Below are 17,306 nucleotides of genomic sequence, written 5' to 3'. Positions count from 1 at the left end.
AAGGCATTCAGCATCTGTTGAGCTCTAAAATTTATTTTATTGAAATAAAGTGAAAAATAGTAATAAAAGGTACCCCTACTGCAAACTATAGCCATAGACTGGCTAGGTTTGACTACCTTGTAGCAATGTGTATGTTTCTTCAAGCTTGTTAAAATGGAAATTCTGTCTCTATAGGTCCAGTTTTTAAGACTTATAACTCTGTGGAAGCAGATACCTTGACACAAACCATAACATTCACACATGGGAAAGACTCAGGAACACTTCCAGTGCAGGCCTAAATGATTACAGATGAGGAAAATGAATGCACAGTGTGTGTGTAAGTAGAGGGAATGCAGTAGTGTTGGGTAGATAAACTGGGTGAGATTAGTTACAGAAAGGGGAAATTAAAGTTTTAAATTGGTAAATAGATAAATTAGGATGAGGGGAGAGATGAGATAAGAAGATAAGCAAATGAGAGAATAGTAGATAAGCAAATTGTTTAGCCTGGCTGGAAAAGGCTGTGTGGTTGGAAATGATAGATGAGGTGGGGAATAGAGAGGGCCTTGACAGGCAAGCAAGAAACTGGCTTGATGAAAATACTGCTTACTGCAAACTATTCCTGTGGCTGTATGTGAGATGACTGGAGGTAGGAGAGAAGTTTTGAAGGGAATCCAAGTGTGAGAGCTGAAGCAAAGGTGGCTGTGTTGTAGGAGTGAGTTCTGAATTGGGTGAGAGGAACTATTAGCCACCAAATGAAAGAATTAATGAATGAAGAAGACTGATTGATAGTCCTTAAGGGACCTTATAATTCTGATATTCTGAATGATTGTTACCTCCTTTGCAACATCTTCTGATATTCTACCCTCATTAGGAATCCCCTACAGACAGCTTGTGTTCTTGTTATAATTTGGGCTAATTTTTCATCTCTCATTTCTTCCAGAAGACCCAGAAGTCCAGCTTTGAAGAAAACCTGGAGAAAGAGAGAGTCACAAATCATCTCCATACTGCAGGAGATGCAGAAATGGCAGAAGGTACTTGGATCAGGTGTAAATAAATAATGATTTACCTTGGTATGTCCAAATTTATATTGAGTATGATCAATATCAATAGATGCAAGAAGTTTCTCAGAAGCCTTCTTGCTGTCAATGAACTGTCCCTCTGGAATAGCACTTGCATTTAAAACCTTGTATCTGCTCAGTTAAAGAAAGAAAGAATGGTTAGGAAAATGTGACCACATGCCAACAAAATGACACCAAAAAGAAATATCAACAAACATCTGAGAGTAGAAATAAAAGTAGAAAATCCAACTGCCGTTTAAGGACAGATAGTAAAACAATATGATTTTCTGTTGCATGCCTGTTATTCCTGTTATCCTTCTAACCTGTTGTATTATCCTACTACCACAAGGCTATATTATTCGACTTCTTAATTTTTTAATATATACTAATTCACAGTGTTAATGAAATACAACAAAGAAGACTGACCTTTGTTTGAAATCACCATATAAGATTCTGCTTGGAAATCCTTTCCTACAGATGCGGATGCCTTCCAGCACACCATTACACCTCAGCTGGTGCAACACAAGTTCATGTTCCATTGCCCCTAAAAATATAGAGCAGTACTTATTACTGGGCATTTAATTTTCAAACCTGTGCCTGTTTGATTATCTCACTCTCTGTGTCTTACCAGGAGTTTTGGTTTCATTGGGAATGATACACCGTACGAAGTGAGGGTGTGTGCTCCTCAGATTTGTCATCAATTTATTTAAATTTTCCTAGAAAACCAGACAGAAAGGACTTGATGAAAAAGTTCTATTTCAGGTTGTTTTTTGTAATTATGTGGAATGAACCTAGACAGTCCTTTAACTACTAGGCATGCATCTATGAGGCTTCAATTGCTCTGTATTTTGAGGGTCTCAAGAGTTCTAGCCTGCCAAATAACAAAAAGGCCAAAGTGCTTGGAAGGAATGCACATCTCCAGGGTACTCCTTTGTAACACGAGGGATCTGTCTTATAAACAAATTGCAATTCAGTAACCTTGTGATGTACTAGGAAGGGTTCTCAACCGAGAATCACAAGACAAAACATGATGGCTTTGCTATGCCACTAATGAACTGCCTGACTGTATAAAATCCCTTTTGTTTCTCTGGGCATTATCTGAGAATAGTTGAGATTGTTTGTGAAGTCTCTTTCATCTCTCTCAGTGCTAATAATTTTCACAGTAGCAGTTTACAGTGGTAACCTAAGTTAGCAATTGTCCTAACTTTTGCCTTTCCTTCCTTGAGTGTAATATTCCCTGGGACCTCTTAACCTCTTGTTTTGTTTTGATTTTTGAAGAATCTAAAATTGTGAAACTGGCCAGGCATGGTGGCTCACGCCTGTAATCCCAGCACCTTCGGAGGCCAAAGCGGGCAGATCATGAGGTCAGGAGTTCGAGACCAGCCTGGGCAACATAGTGAAACCCCATCTCCACTAAAAATACAAAAATTAGCCAGGTGTGGTGACGGGTGCCTGTAATACCAGCTACTTGGGAGGCTGAGGCAGGAGAATTACTTGAACCCGGGAGGCGGAGTTTGCAGTGAGCTGAGATCGTGTCACTGCACTACGGCCTGGGTGACAGAGCAAGACCCTGTCTCGAAAAAAAAATTAAAAAAATAAATAAAAATAAAATAAAATTATGAAACTATATAACCTTGGGTTGGTGGGTGTTGGGTACCTGAGACTAGATATACTCTTAAGAAGGCAGATTTTTTTTTTTTTTTGACAGAATCTTGCTCTGTTGCCCAGGCTGGAGTACAGTGGTGCAATCTCAGTCCACTGCAACCTCTGCCTCCTGGGTACAAGTGATTCTTCTGCCTCAGCCTCCCGAGTAGCTGGGACGACAGGTGCGCACTGCTACGCCTGGCTAATTTTTATATTTTTAGTAAAGATGGGGTTTCACCGTATTGGCCAGGCTGGTGTTGAATTCCTGACCTTGTGATCTGCCCGCCTCGGCCTCCCAAATCCTGGGATTACAGGCGTGAGCCACCGTGCCCGGCCAAGAAGGCAGATTTTTTTCTCCACATCTCAGTTAACCATTAGGAAATGAAGAAAATAAGTAATATGAGTTCCTAATTTTGAAAACAAGTTGACAAAACAAAAGTCTATTTGGTAAGATAATGCAAATTGGTTGTGAGAAAGAAAAAGAACAAGAGTAGTTTTCTTGTTTAGATCATAGGTTGTATGTCATGTCTGCATTTTAGTTTTATGAGGAGTGAGACTTAGCCATACACATTTTGATTAAAAAGCCATTATTAGTCCATATATAAGAACCAGTTTTTAAGCGACATAGGAAAATCACATTACTTTGTAGTGAAATTATTATTCTTTAATCTCAAGAGATATTTCGTATCTTAACGATCCATTTAAATCACTGGGCTTGGCTTTAGATGATTTTCAGCTGTAATGAAAAATTAAATTCACCTCAGAGGACAAAGATATGTTTTGGTAAAAGATGTCATAAAGAGTGTATCTGAGGCTCATTCTCAAAGAGGAACTCAGGAACATTTTCAAAGGGCAACATTCAAAGTGGAATAAGAATATGGCCTTCCACAGGGACAGCTTTGAAGTTTAGCTATACTTCTTTAGAAATCAGCCTCATTATATAATGAGAAAGTTTCTAAGGACATTTTGGGAATCCTGAATACATTAGATAATCATAATAAGGAATAATGGGTAAAGCATCCGTTCCTACAGGAGTAGTATTTCTTTGGCTATACTCTGACGAGAGCTGATATTTGAAGTGATTCCTATTAACATTTTATTGCCTCGTAATTTTTTCTAAATCCTTAATTATGATAATTCATAGAAACTGAGTAGATATTTCAAATTAAATTTGTACTTTACCCTGAAAAGGGCAGACACAGTCTGGAAAGAAGAGCCCTTTTTCTTAGCACCTTTCTTCGTGCTGCTGTCTGAGGTAAAAAGAAAACCCATCAATAAGAATAGAATACCAGAGGCTTATATGAACATGTATTATAATATTATGTGAGAATGGATTTAATTTAGATTAAGGACACAGAAAGTACCTGCTTCAGCACTAGCATATGTGGAAAAGAGACTGGCTAGAGTCTTCATTGCAGACTTCTGGTACAGCCCAACCACAGTGTCATTCAGGGGGTCCTTATTTTTGTCCAGCCAGCCAGTAATGTTGTAGTCCACAGTGCCAGCATAGTGAATCAGAGAGAAGTGGGCCTCAGCCTTGCCTTTGACCACCTTGGGCTTCTGGAAGTTTGCAGACTTGCCCAGGTGCTGGTCATACAGCTTGTTCTTGAAGGAGGTGTCCGTTGCCTTAGGGAACATGCACTCCTCTTCCAGGATGGAGAAGATGCCCAGTGGCTGAATTCAGAAAAGTAACATTGGTGTCAACCTAACTTCTCTCAAAAGATAGAGACACGATGGCTGTCATTTGATTGAATTATGAGCACCCCAATTAAATATATGTATGAAATAAACCAGGGTCACAGCTCGAAGAAGTCCCTTGTTATCACTAGAATGACTTTTCCACTGTTCTTCTCACATTCAATCTGTAGCATTACTTTCAATTAAAAGAATAGCTGGATACAAACTTCCTCAACACTGCATGTTAAAATGTTGTGTATTATCACACTTTTTCCCTATTCAGTGAATAAATCTATTGTCAGAGTTTTTCTTCACTATGAAAAGAGCTTACTGACTTATGATGTTGACTCTATGCAGTAATTAACCAGTATAAACAACCAAATTTTATTTAAGATATTTTGGGTATTTAATTTCTTTAAAATAGATTATAGGCCAAGCACAGTGGCTCACGCCTGTAATCTCAACACTTTGGGAGGCCAAGACAGGAGGATCACTTGAACTCAGGAGTTCAAGACCAGCTTGGGCAACGTGGCAAAACACCGTCTCTACAAAGAATACAAAAATTAGCCAAGCATAGTGGCACATGCCTGTGGTCCCAGCTACTCGGGAGGCTGAGGTGAGAGGATCGCTTGAGCCTCGGGGTTGAGGCTTCAGTGAGCTGTGATTGTACCATTGCGCTTCAGCCAGGGCTACAGAGTGAGGCCCTGTCTCAATAAATAAATAAAATAGATTATGAAGTAGCATATGCAGTTTGACTTCTTGACTTTGAACAGATTAGCTTTTATGAAAGCACTGTGTCATGTGTGCATTAATTTTTATATAGAAAAATATTTTCATTGTGGACATCATGGATCATAATGGAGATAGATCAAGAACTAATGAGGATAGTAGTTGTAGTAAAGCAGAACATCTCACATAGAGTTTTCAGTGCTGTGTTAAAGTTGGATTTGGTCCAATATCAGAATAAGAATGGTTAGAATAGACTAAAAGTAAACACTGTCAGATCTTTCTTATGTAAAAGTTAAAAAGAGGAAGTAATTTCTAAATAGTAATTTTCCAATTTGTTCAGATCACAAACCATGTGAGATTACAGCAATACTTTCTAGAATTGCTTAAGATTTCTGGAAAGTGATCCTCACAGTCTGCCCTTCTTTGGAAACCAAACCGACCTTCTCAATGAGCTCGATGCAGGCAGCCAGGTCCATCCCAAAGTCAATGAACGTCCACTCGATGCCTTCCTTCTTGTACTCCTCCTGCTCCAGGACGAACATGTGGTGGTTGAAAAACTGTTGCAGTTTCTCGTTGGTGAAGTTGATGCACAGCTGCTCCAGGCTGTTAAACTACACAAAATAATAGAGATTTCCAACATCAAATGAGTTTTTATAGTAGTAAAATTCATTACTGAAAAAATTCTTTTATTGAAAAAATGTGGAATGTAGTAATGAGATACAATTAAAACTAACTGTTGTCCCTTCAAAAAATGATCATTGGCCGGGCGCAGTGGCTCACACCTGTAATCCCAGCACTTTGGGAAGCCGGGGTGGGTGGATCACGAGGTCAAGAGATTGAGACCATCCTGGCCAACATGGTGAAACCCTGTCTCTACTGAAAATACAAAAAATTAGCTGGGTGTGGTGGCATGCATCTATAGTCCCAGCTACTCGGGAGGCTGAGGCAGGAAAATTGCTTGAACCCTGGAGGTGGAGGTTGCAGTGAGCCGAGATCGCACCACTGCACTCCAGCCTGGGCAGCTGGGTGAGACCCTGTCTCAAAAAAAAAAAAAAATCATTATTCACACGAGCCTTTCTCACGAATTCCAGGCATTGTTGAGGGTCCCAGATATCAATGTTAGAACAAGAGTTCTGGTAGAATTTACCTTTTCTCCTCTAAGATTGCATGGGCAAGAATATACTTTAAAAGCTCAACCATGGTTCTGTGTTATGGTTTCGATTCAAAGGTAAAAAGGAAAGGAGTTGATTGGAAAGCCTCACTTCTTTCACCACTCCCACTCTGCAGTTCAAAATAAAGTTCACATTTTCACCTTTGGCTGTTATATTATTAAGGAAAGCTGATCTTAAGACCTTTAATATAAAGGTCTTGATGTATAAAGTGAAATCATTAGGGTAATTTCTCCTCTCTTTATATCAGACATTTAGCAAATCCCCCTTGTCAGGTATGTGAAAGCAGGGACCTGATATAGTATTGCAGTTGAAGATCCAAAAGAGTCTTTGTAATAATTTACTCTTTTATTTTATAGATGATGAACTGATGCCCTGGAGGTAAAATAGTTTATGTAAGATGAATCTGGAAGAGGAGAGACAGACTATCATCTGTTCTAGGCTTCTACCTTTGGGCCTTTTCTTCTCTATGAAGAAGCCTTGTATGGATCAAATGCTGTAGATCTGGGTTGCTGTCCTGGATTTGTCTTATGCACCTGTGGGATCTTTAGCTAGTGTTTTGATTTCCCTGCATCTCAGTTTCTTCTATATAAGTTGAGGGAATATTAGCTACTCCTTGGGTTGTTTTGAAGATTAAATTAGGTAACATTTTGAAGTCCCTAGTGTACACTGCTGGCCCAGTGAGTGTTAGCTATTATTAGTAGTACATTATGTTACCTCCTATTTTGGAGATAACCTTTGTTCTAGGTGCAGTGTTGGAGCAAGTAATATGGACACTATAAATGTGGATGAATAATGATAATACCTAATATATCAAAGCCCACAGTTGCCTCCTTCTTAATTCTTGTTAAGATAACTCACATCAAATATTTCAAAGCCAGCAATGTCCAAGACCCCGATGAAGTACTGCCTGGGCTGCTTGGTGTCCAGCTGCTGGTTGATGCGGGTGACCATCCACAGGAACATCTTCTCGTAGACAGCTTTGGCCAGAGCACCCACTGCGTTGTACACCTTCACAGATAGAGTAATGTTTGTTGGTGTTGTTAAAGACATGCCATGAAGGCCTGAGATGTGTGTGATTCATTGAGGTCATGCACTTACCTGCTGCACTGTCTGGCCTTTGGTGACATACTCATTGCCAACCTTGACCCTAGGGTAGCAGAGGGCTTTGAGTAGGTCTGCAGAGTTCAGACTCTGGAGATAGGCCGCCTTGTCAGCGACTGCAGAGACACAGTTCAGGACATGTTATTTCATGAAGGATATCTTCTTTTACCTAATCTTTCCATTTTTCTCCAATTCAATTTATTATTTAAATAAAAAGCTTAAATAATTCTATAAAAGGCCAAATAAGGTTCTCTAACCTTAGAGCATGTGGTTGCCAGTAAATGGTTGATTGGTTATACTGACCTTTAGTGATTTATTACAAGTAGTTTTTAAGAAATTTTTCATCAGCCGTAAACATATGTAGTATTTATTGCCGTCTTGCAGTTTTTTTATGAGTAAAAGCCATAGTCCCTGTTTTTAAGACACATTAGGTGCAGTTGGAAGGATAAGATAAATATTCACTGTTAGGGTAAAAGTCAGAATATTTTGATTCTTATCTTAGTTTTTCACCTCCCTATTAAACCTTGCTGGATTAATTTCTTTATCTAAAAATGTGGAGATTAAATTTTACTGGGTGATTCCTACAGAGTCCCTTTCTAAAATTCTGTGGTGACTATAATGTAAATAAATGCCACATGTCAGGTACACCAGTAACTGATGAAACGTCTAGAGGAAGAAGAAAAAATGTCAATTCGAGGTGGTCAGGAAAGGCTTTAAGGAGCAATAACTATCTTTCTGTGGTAGATTCTGTATATTGCCTGTTCTTTCCATACGTAGAATATATGATCTTTTTTCTCAATTCCTTTTTTTAAATCTTACTTGCCGCCTATATTGTCTATAGATTTATATACAGACAATACACACATGCTTACAGATGACTCTAGGGGTATCTTTCTCCCCAACCCTGTATTTGGGCAGATTCTCTGCTGTCAGTTCCTAGGGTCTTCCTATCTAGTGCTGAAATAGAGCAGTCTACAGTTATCTCATATACCCACCTTCATTGCCAAGGCCAACCAAGAGCACTATTATACCTCATTCTATCTCATAGTTTGTGCTTATAAGTGGCTACTGGGGTTTGTTTGTGACTTATTTGGGCTGGATGGAAATGATGGAGACATGGAGATGTAAGGAAGGGAGGGGGTGAGGAAAGCATGCAGTGTGTGTAAAAGTGTATATGCCCTTCACAAGTCACAAGTCCAGCCACAAAGGAGATGTGAGTGTAAAGTAGGATTTTTTTTTTTTTTTTTGCTACATTCTCTCATTAAACCCAGATAAAGTTTCATTTGGTACCTTCTGTGCCATCTGGCTCAGCTTGCTCCTCACGCTGCTTTTGCTTAAATTTCATGTTCCCATAATGCATCACAGCCCCTGTGAGTTTATAGATGGACACTTTCTCTTCAGGAGTGAAGCCCAGGATGTCAATGGCACTCTACCAGGAGAAATGAGAGGACAAAGGTTAGGGCTGAAGAGACTAACTTATAAGAGAATTTATACATATCCTAAGGTAACCACACCTACAGTAGGTTGCTGTTGTCATTTCCATACGTAATGGATTTTTTGAATTTGTGTGTTTGACTTACATCAGTGGCCATCAACTCTTCTTGGTCATCAATACTGGGAACTGTGATCTCCCCCTGACTGACGAAGGCATAGTCGTATGGGTTGGTGGTGATCAGGAGCATTTCTGGGTCACAGAATTCAGGGCACACATTTTACATTAGACATTGTTAATAAAAAAAACTTCCATGTATGACTTTAAGTTCTTACCAATTAGATCTGGCTTCTTATTGGAAGTGATCTGATAAAAAATATGATAGCTTCTTTCCGCCTTTAGCTGGAAAGTAACTCTGGACTTTTCTAAAAGATCTGGAGAGGGAAATAGATACTGAGTTAGAAAAAAGTATCAATGCTTCTGAGATAGTAAATGAACCTCATGTCTTTGGTCAAATTTGGGGCATTACATTTGGCTCCAATGAGATTTCAACTTGATGACCAACTGCAGATGGACAGTGATTCTCACTGTCTAAGAGCAGCAACTGAAGCATACCTGCTCTAGGACAAATATATTTTTCACATGAAGGATCCATGACCTCTGTATTTTAGTTGATCCCTAATATCCCCCCCCTTTTTGGATCACCTAGGATTCACTCTGTGGTGAGGGGCTACCTTGGAAACATCTACCAAAACTCAGATCAGGAGCAAACCACAGAGATGTATTGGAAACCCATAGGTAGCCCAGTTTTTGTCCTGGAAAAAAACCATAGTTGCTTCTGAGGCAGGAATTTCTCTAGGATGTGTTACAGAACCATCAAGTCTGAGATTGAGATAAAGGGAGCACTCAGTGGATTATGGGTAAGCCTAGCATTAGCTTACAGGCAGTACTGGCAGCAGATTACCCTTTTAACAGGCTTCATGCACAGCAAGGGTGGCAAAATATCCCTGCAAATGAAATCACTTGTCTCTATTTTGATTTTCAATGGTCCTGTTACTCACATGTTTCTATATCAGCAGATGCCAGCTTCCCCGTAGTACCAAAGTGGATTCTAATGAATTTACCCTTGAAAAGAATATTTAGTATTAGAAAACTGAAACACAAAGAGAGATGCAACTGAAATAATAATTCAGACATGGCTACTCTGGAAGTTAGGGGTTGAGTAGACCCCTTTGTGACGAAGAGACTCACAAAGCGAGAGGAGTTGTCATTCCTCACAGTTTTGGCATTGCCAAAGGCCTCCAGTAGGGGATTGGCGCTGATGATTTGATCTTCCAGAGTCCCCTGCAAAGGAAGGAGCAGTTCTCACATCTGGGACTCCAGATGTCTGAGAGCCTTGACAGAGGCTTTGACTCTGGTTACCAGACCTACCTGCATTTTGCCAGATTCATCCTTCTTCTTCTCTCCAGTAACTGCAATTGTTGCAAAGTATTGGATGACACGCTTGGTGTTCACAGTCTTTCCGGCACCAGATTCTCCACTGTCAAACAGAAATCAGAGAAGAGATCAGAGAACTATGGCCTGCATTGTCAACATCTAAGACAATCCTTGCAAATCAGAGAAAAAAAATATCACATACGTGATCAGGATGGACTGGTTCTCTCGATCTGTGAAAGAATTCAAAATCATCAGTTAAAAAAATGCATATTCAATATGAAGAGTATTGAATCAGTTCAGATCAAACACAGCTTGTTCTTTTTAACTTTTTGAAGATGTCACCTTTGGTTTTGGTTTTGTGTTTATCCTCCAGAATAGCCAATTGCTTCTCACTGTAAAATTTGTGAAAATGAGAGCAAAGAATCATCTATTCCTTTTTGTATTTATTAATTCTTAATTTTGGTAAGATACACATAACATAAAATTTACCGTCTTAACCATTTTTAAGTGTAGAGATCACTGGCCATAAGTACATTCATAAAGTTGTAAAATCATCACCACCCTTCATCTCCTTAACTCTTTTCATCTTGTCAAACTGAAACTCTGTGTCCCTTAAACTCTTAACTCCCCATCTCCTACTCCTCCCATTCCCTGGCACCCACCATTCTACTTTCTGCCTCTGTGAATTTGACTACTCTAGGTACCTCATGTAAGAGGAATCACAGAGTATTTGTCTTTTTTGTGACAGGCTTATTTCACTCAGCATGATGTCCTCAAGGTTCATTCATATTTTAGCATATGTCAGAATTTCCTTCCTTTTAAAAGCAGGATATCTTGTTGCATGTATATATCACATTTTGCTCATCCATTCAGCTGTTGATGGACACTTGGGTTGCTTCCATGTTTTTGCTATTGTAAATAATGCTGCTATTAACATAGTTGTACAAACGTCTCTTCCAGACCCTGCTTCCAGTTCTTTTGGGTATATACTCAGAAGTGGAATTGCTGGATCATACTGTAATTCTATTTCTAATTTGTTGAGGAACTACCATACTGTTTCCACAGTGGCTGAATCATTTTACATGATCACAACAGTGCACAAGAGTTCTAATTTCCGCAGTTCTTGTCAAAATTTGTTATTTTCTGATTATTTGATAGTAAACATCCTAATGAGTGTAAGGTACATATTTGATTAATTTTTAAAACATTTATTATGGAAAATTCAAACATATACAAAAGTAGAGACAATAATATAATGAGTCTCCATACGCCCATCATACAGATGCAATGGCTATTAACATTTGGCCAATTTTATATCCTCTATACCCCATCCCAAGCTCACTGAATTATTTTAAAGAAAATCCCAGACATCTTATAATTTTATTTATAAATACTTCAATTAGAATTACAGAATTTTCAAGTCATAAAAGATCTTAGAAATTGCTTAGGCCAACTCTTACATTTAAGGCATAAAGAAACCGAGACCTGTAAAGGAGGAAGTGACTTTTCTAATATTAAGTATATAGCTAGTTAAGGTCAAATATATCCTCCTGGCCTCTTCCTAGCTTTTGATGTCATTAATTTGACTTCTGGCAATACTAAATAAGGAAGGGGTCTGGAATTGTGAATATTTGTGTTCATCTGCTTTTATTTTCCTTTTAATCTTATGTGCATTTCTAAATAATAACAAATGTCACTAATTATGTGACTGATATGTTGTATTTATATCAATTTGCTGATTTGTTAAATCTCTAATTCTATAGTGTTAGATTATAGATTTTAGAGAATTCTAAAACCTAAAAATCTATTGAGGGAAAATAGATACAAATCTGGATGTTATTTAGATGTAGATATAGACATAGACTTTAGAAAACTTTAGCCTTCTCTTCAGGGAAGTCGATGAAGATTTTGCATCCTATTCAGATAGATTTGTTTTCTAGTATAAGCAAAACCGTGGAAGATTATATCACATCTAGTGGGAGCACAGATAAGAAAACAGTGTTCTGGTCTCTTGGCAATGCTAAAATAACATTCACCAGCTCAAAGGCTAGAGCTCTGCACCATTTTGTACAAAAATCATGTTTGGGAGCCATAAGTAACCTTGAATTTGGAGCAGCCCCAAACCCTGGGGAGCGGGGAGCTTGCTGAGTGGGAGGACAGGGGTGGTGTACATAGCTGTGTAAATGCAGCTGTTGAGTATTAAAACCTCTGAAATGAGCCAGCGTTTGGATAATTTCTGGGAGGTAGTTAGCTTCTGTTGACAATCAAAGAACAGTTTACTGGCATAGAATCCTTGTAGAATTGATGGCCAATTTGTAATGGGAGATGCCTATTTTATCCCTTCCTCTTTATTCTGCCCCTTGAAAAGCCAATTTAAAAACAAGTGCAGGCCGGGCACAATGGCTCACGCTTGTAATCCCAGCACTTTGGGAGGCCGAGGCGGGCGGATCACGAGGTCAGGAGATCGAGACCACGGTGAAACCCCGTCTCTACTAAAAATACAAAAAATTAGCCGGGCGTGGTGGTGGGCGCCTGTAGTCCCAGCTACTCGGAGAGGCTGAGGCAGGAGAATGGCGTGAACCCGGGAGGCGGAGCTTGCAGTGAGCCGAGATTGCGCCATTGCACTCCAGCCTGGGCAACAGAGCGAGACTCCATCTCAAAAAAAAAAAAAAAAAAAAAAAAAAAAAAAAAAACAAGTGCAAAAAAACAAACCAAAAAGAAAGAAAAAACACCTTAGTTTCCAAAATTCCATGGAACAGCAGGAAACTCAGGAATAGAAAGTATTTCCAAAGGCAGTGCATTTGGTGTGTGATGATAAAAGGTTTTAATGCTGTATTTGGGCCTATAATGTGTATCAAAGCTGGTTGTTTATGTCTTGGTAAGGCAGGAGTAACAGATTTTGATACAATTTAAACATTTTTCTCAGAAAAGATTTTTTCCTTTCATTGAAATAGGAAAGTGCTTCAAATCTTTGGGGGGAAAATCTTAGCTTTCTTTACTCATGTTTTACCCTTAAAGGCTGGCAATATTAGCTGTGTCATTCAAAAATAAACATAAGAATTCACAAAGTTTTCCAGCTGTGGCTGATAACTCTTTTTGTTAATTGCTGTGAGCCTGGGTATTTTTAAAAAGTCTATTTGAACATTTTTTTCTATCCAAATTGGAAAGTAAAAAAATATGGAAAACAATAAATATGTTTACAGTGGTCTAGTAATTGTTTCAGCTAGGCTCCCACTTAACTGTGTTAGCTTGGGAAGGACAGTGAATTCAGTGAGCTTCACTTTACTCATCTGTAAAATGGAGGTAGCTGCTGGGAAGAGCATAAGATGTCATAGCTGTGAAAGTTTTTTTGAAAACGGTAAAGCCCCATGTGGCTAGAATGTATTATTATAATAAAATGAGGCTTGGAAGAGGTCTGTCTGTTCCGCAAAGATTCTATTTACACATTTCTGTAAATAGATGCCTCACTCACTCACCAGTCAACATGAACTGATAGGCGTTGTCAGAGATGGAGAAGATGTGGGGCGGGGCCTCCTGGCGCTTTTTGCCTCTGTAGGCAGCCACTACCTCGGGCTTGTACACTGGCAGCCACTTGTAGGGGTTGACGGTGACACAGAAGAGGCCTGAGTAGGTCTGGGAAGATCAGAACATTTATCATTTGGATCTCGTTTTTACTCAGAGAGAGACATGAAATAAAAAGGTGTTTACAGACACTCACGTAGATCATCCAGGCTGCATAGCGCTCTTTGAGGTTGTACAGCACTCCAGGCTCGTGTAGATGAGTCATCATGGCCATGTCCTCAATTTTGTCAAATTTTGGAGGGTTCATAGGGAAGACTTGGTCTTCCCTGACAGTTAGAGTCTGGTGAGTAAGCAAGAAACCAGTTCGTTTTTGTTTGTTTGTTTGAGATAGAGTTTTGCTTTTGTTGCCCAGGCTGGGGTGCAGTGACGCGATCTCAGCTCACTGCAACCTCTGCCTTCCTGCTTCAAGCGATTCTCCTGCCTCAGCCTCCCGAGTAGCTGGGATTGCAAGTGCCCATCACCATGCCCAGCTAATTTTTGTATTTTTAGTAGGAACGGGGTTTCGCCATGTTGGCCAGGCTGGTCTCGAACTCCTGATCTCAGGTGATCCACCTGCCTCAGCCTCCCAAAGTGCTGGGATTACAGGTGTGAGCCACTGCACCTGGCCGAGACCAAATTTGTTTTAATGGTTGGAGGTAGGGTTTATGTTTGCCTGTATATTTTGGTACAAAACTATAATCACACATACTTCTCATTATATTATTTAATGTCCTCTTAAAAAAGGCATGAAATATATTCATTTCAGAGTTTAATGTTAAGAAAACCTGTTTCCTATGATGAGCTGGGACACTATCTTTTTAAAAGATTTTTTTCCTCCCACATTCTCTTATCCCAGATTTATCAGTTTATATCCTTTTATTCTTATTTTAATATGCTAAATTTTTATTTTTTTCTTTCATTCATTAAGAAACTTCGTTTTTTTGGAAGTAATGGGGATATTAATACATTATTTAACTAAGCAAATATTTAACTTCTGATAGGAGGAGCTTGTTTTCATTTCTCTCAAGTTTGGAGATTCAGACTAGGAAGTGGGGAATTGAAGAGAAATGGTGAAGGCCATACATAGTGGGGTGAGGTCCTGTGCGAAGTTGGGAAGGGAAGACATGAAGTTACTGCTGTGAATTCCTTTTGCCTTCCACATCTGATGTCTCTACACTGACTAGAAGGGCGTTTGCATTGGCAACAGGCTTGGAGATTCCCAGTAAGTTAGGCTTCAACTTTTGAACCAAGAAATGGGGAGTATTTTCTCCCTGTTTTCACTTACTGCTCCACCTTCAGTCTTTACAGTTATTTTCCCTCCTTCTTTGCTCTGTATAGTGCTCTTCACATAGGATTCCTTGGGCTCCGCCACAAAGACAGATGTTTTAGCATCAAACGGCTTGTTTTGGGCCTCAATCCGCTCCTTTTCCGATTTTCGAAGATAGGGAGCAGCTTCGCCAAAAACAGCCATCTCAGCGTCCGAGCTTGCACTCATGGCTGCGATTTATTTAGCAAAGGATTCTGCCTAGGGAGGAAAGAAACGGGAGAGAGAGAAATAAAAAGCAGAAGTCACAAATGTGAGTTAGGATTTGAAATGAAAGAAATGTTGAACATAGCCTGTGCTGTAACTATTCCTCCAAACTGGCACTCCCCAGTGTTCTAACATAGTCTAAAGGACAGGTTTGGAGTGAGACTGTAATTTGAGATTTCATTTTTAGGACTGTGAATTTCCTTTCCAGGTCACATATCTTGAACCTCAGGGATAGGGTACCTACAATTGAATTAGAATGAAACCTCTACAGCTAAAACTATTGATGGATTGTTTTATAGCAACTGTCATTATTTAATTCCCTCTCCTCTTTCTGCATAATGTTTGTCTATGCCATATGCCAGGACAATCATATAGTGAGAAAGGAAAGTTCGTCTTGTTCAAATGAAGGTTCATATTTTCAAAGCTATCAAAAAACCTTTGCCTTTTAAGATGACCATTTTCTCTCATAAAGCAAATAATTATTTTTAACATCTTTTTGTTGATATTTGTTGTTATATCTCTCAGTGGATTGTTAGAAGAATATAATACATTCTAATACTCTGGATTTTTTGTCATTTGGCTTGTTCCCAACAGACTTAGCATTGCCTTGATTCCAAAATCTTTTTTGACATGAGAAATTTCAGCTGTCAGTTAACAGATCTAACCACAGAGGAATGAGAGCTTCAGCACAAAGGCCCTTCTTCCCACATAAATTCCATGGGGTTCTTTTCTTTCCACCCAGAAAACAGAGAAAAAAGTTTAAGAGTACATCACATGCATGCAAGCCATTGTTTTCTGATTAATAGATAGGCCTCTGCAATGTGGACATGTTAGATTGGTTGAGTTTTTCGTTTCTTTTCAATTAGTAAGTTACTTAGGGAAGGGCAGGATCTCTTAAATTAGTCATGGTATTTAGTCATGGTATTACACCCCGTGGATGTAACACTTGAGACCTTTTAAGTAAATAATAATAAGTCTAACAACAAATAATGAATCATCAAAGGTAGCTAAAATATAATGGTTTTAATAATGGTGTTTGTGTTTATATTTTTAGGTAAGACTCTTTCTGGGGTCTTTAAAAGTGTCTATAAAATGTCTTAAGTGTTCAATGCTTTGCCATAGAAGAAGACTGGCATGAACTAGTCTGTTGTCGCTGGACAGTTCTAAGCACAGCTGAGAACTCACTGTCAAAGCTAATTCTGTCCTAAACGGTCTTTTAATCTTGGAACTCAAATGAGGATAGTCTCTGAGGAGAAGACATTTTGAAAAAGTTATTTTCTTGTATTTATAAACACTCATTCGGAAACGATCTTTCCTGATATGACTGCAAAAACATGGAAATGGTGTATAATTAAGGATTGTTCACAGCTTCATTAGACTATATCCCCTCTGTCATCAATAAATTAATAAAGCCAAGTCTTACCTCTGGAGTTCCAGATGAAAATGCAGGTTGAAGTGTTCCACTCTGTAAAACAACAAGCTTCTTGTTAGTGATGCTCCGAAATTCCAGTATTATAGTTACAGAATTGAAATTATAGTTACAGAATTGAAGTTTCCCTACCCTAAAGCTTGGTTCTATGAAGACAAAAGTTAAAATTGAGAGAGCAGTTTAATGCTCACAGATAGCTACGAGGTCAGCCCTTTTGCCCCACCTGGGGTTTTTCGAGTTCCAAGGCCCTCATCACTTACCTCTGGGTTCTTGGTGGAGATAAGGCACAAGGGTCAGTCCTGCTTATATAGGAACTAATGTGCTGATGCTGCAACTACCTCCTCTTTGTTAGGGCAAGACATTTGGTAACATGAACCCTCAGCATAGTTTGTAGTGACATTTGTCATGTTTGGATATAATTAGAAGTATTCATATCATTTTGAGTATGCAAACCAATCTCCTATAAATAATTTGACAGAGACCGATCTGCCAGCAGAGAATGCTTTCTAGTGTGCTGGGAAGGGAATCTTTGACAGTGCCTGATGGGGCCTCAGAG

At 39.0% G+C, this 17,306-nt stretch overlaps 1 protein-coding gene across 4 annotated transcripts in view; it reads right to left on the bottom strand.

Annotated features, from left to right (window-relative positions):
* The window catches only part of MYH8 (myosin heavy chain 8), a 32,614-nt gene extending 15,583 nt beyond the window's left edge, over positions 1-17,031 (bottom strand). The window contains exons 1-21 of one of the 4 annotated variants that reach the window (XM_003274686.3): positions 17,011-17,031; positions 16,745-16,786; positions 15,076-15,315; positions 13,948-14,091; positions 13,706-13,862; positions 10,432-10,459; positions 10,224-10,332; positions 10,044-10,136; positions 9,854-9,917; positions 9,128-9,226; positions 8,941-9,044; positions 8,651-8,789; positions 7,358-7,476; positions 7,118-7,267; positions 5,528-5,698; positions 4,046-4,355; positions 3,864-3,931; positions 1,666-1,753; positions 1,464-1,581; positions 1,046-1,169; positions 813-949 (exon numbers count right to left, since the gene is read on the bottom strand). In XM_003274686.3, the coding sequence (XP_003274734.2) occupies positions 813-949; positions 1,046-1,169; positions 1,464-1,581; positions 1,666-1,753; positions 3,864-3,931; positions 4,046-4,355; positions 5,528-5,698; positions 7,118-7,267; positions 7,358-7,476; positions 8,651-8,789; positions 8,941-9,044; positions 9,128-9,226; positions 9,854-9,917; positions 10,044-10,136; positions 10,224-10,332; positions 10,432-10,459; positions 13,706-13,862; positions 13,948-14,091; positions 15,076-15,285 (2,432 nt within the window). In that variant the 5' untranslated portion in view covers positions 15,286-15,315; positions 16,745-16,786; positions 17,011-17,031. Of the gene's footprint in view, positions 1-812; positions 950-1,045; positions 1,170-1,463; positions 1,582-1,665; positions 1,754-3,863; positions 3,940-4,034; positions 4,356-5,527; positions 5,699-7,117; positions 7,268-7,357; positions 7,477-8,650; positions 8,790-8,940; positions 9,045-9,127; positions 9,227-9,853; positions 9,918-10,043; positions 10,137-10,223; positions 10,333-10,431; positions 10,460-13,705; positions 13,863-13,947; positions 14,092-15,075; positions 15,316-16,744; positions 16,787-17,010 lie in introns of those variants that run through there. The other 3 variants (XM_030800528.1, XM_030800525.1, XM_030800526.1) reach the window with 3 other exon arrangements.
* Positions 17,032-17,306: the final 275 nt, after the last annotated feature.

The sequence above is a fragment of the Nomascus leucogenys genome, chromosome 19, assembly GCF_006542625.1.
Source record: "Nomascus leucogenys isolate Asia chromosome 19, Asia_NLE_v1, whole genome shotgun sequence".
Taxonomy (NCBI): Eukaryota; Metazoa; Chordata; class Mammalia; order Primates; family Hylobatidae; genus Nomascus; species Nomascus leucogenys.
The sequence above is the reverse complement of the archived record's forward strand: the minus strand, read 5'-3'. Positions and strand labels throughout refer to the sequence as shown.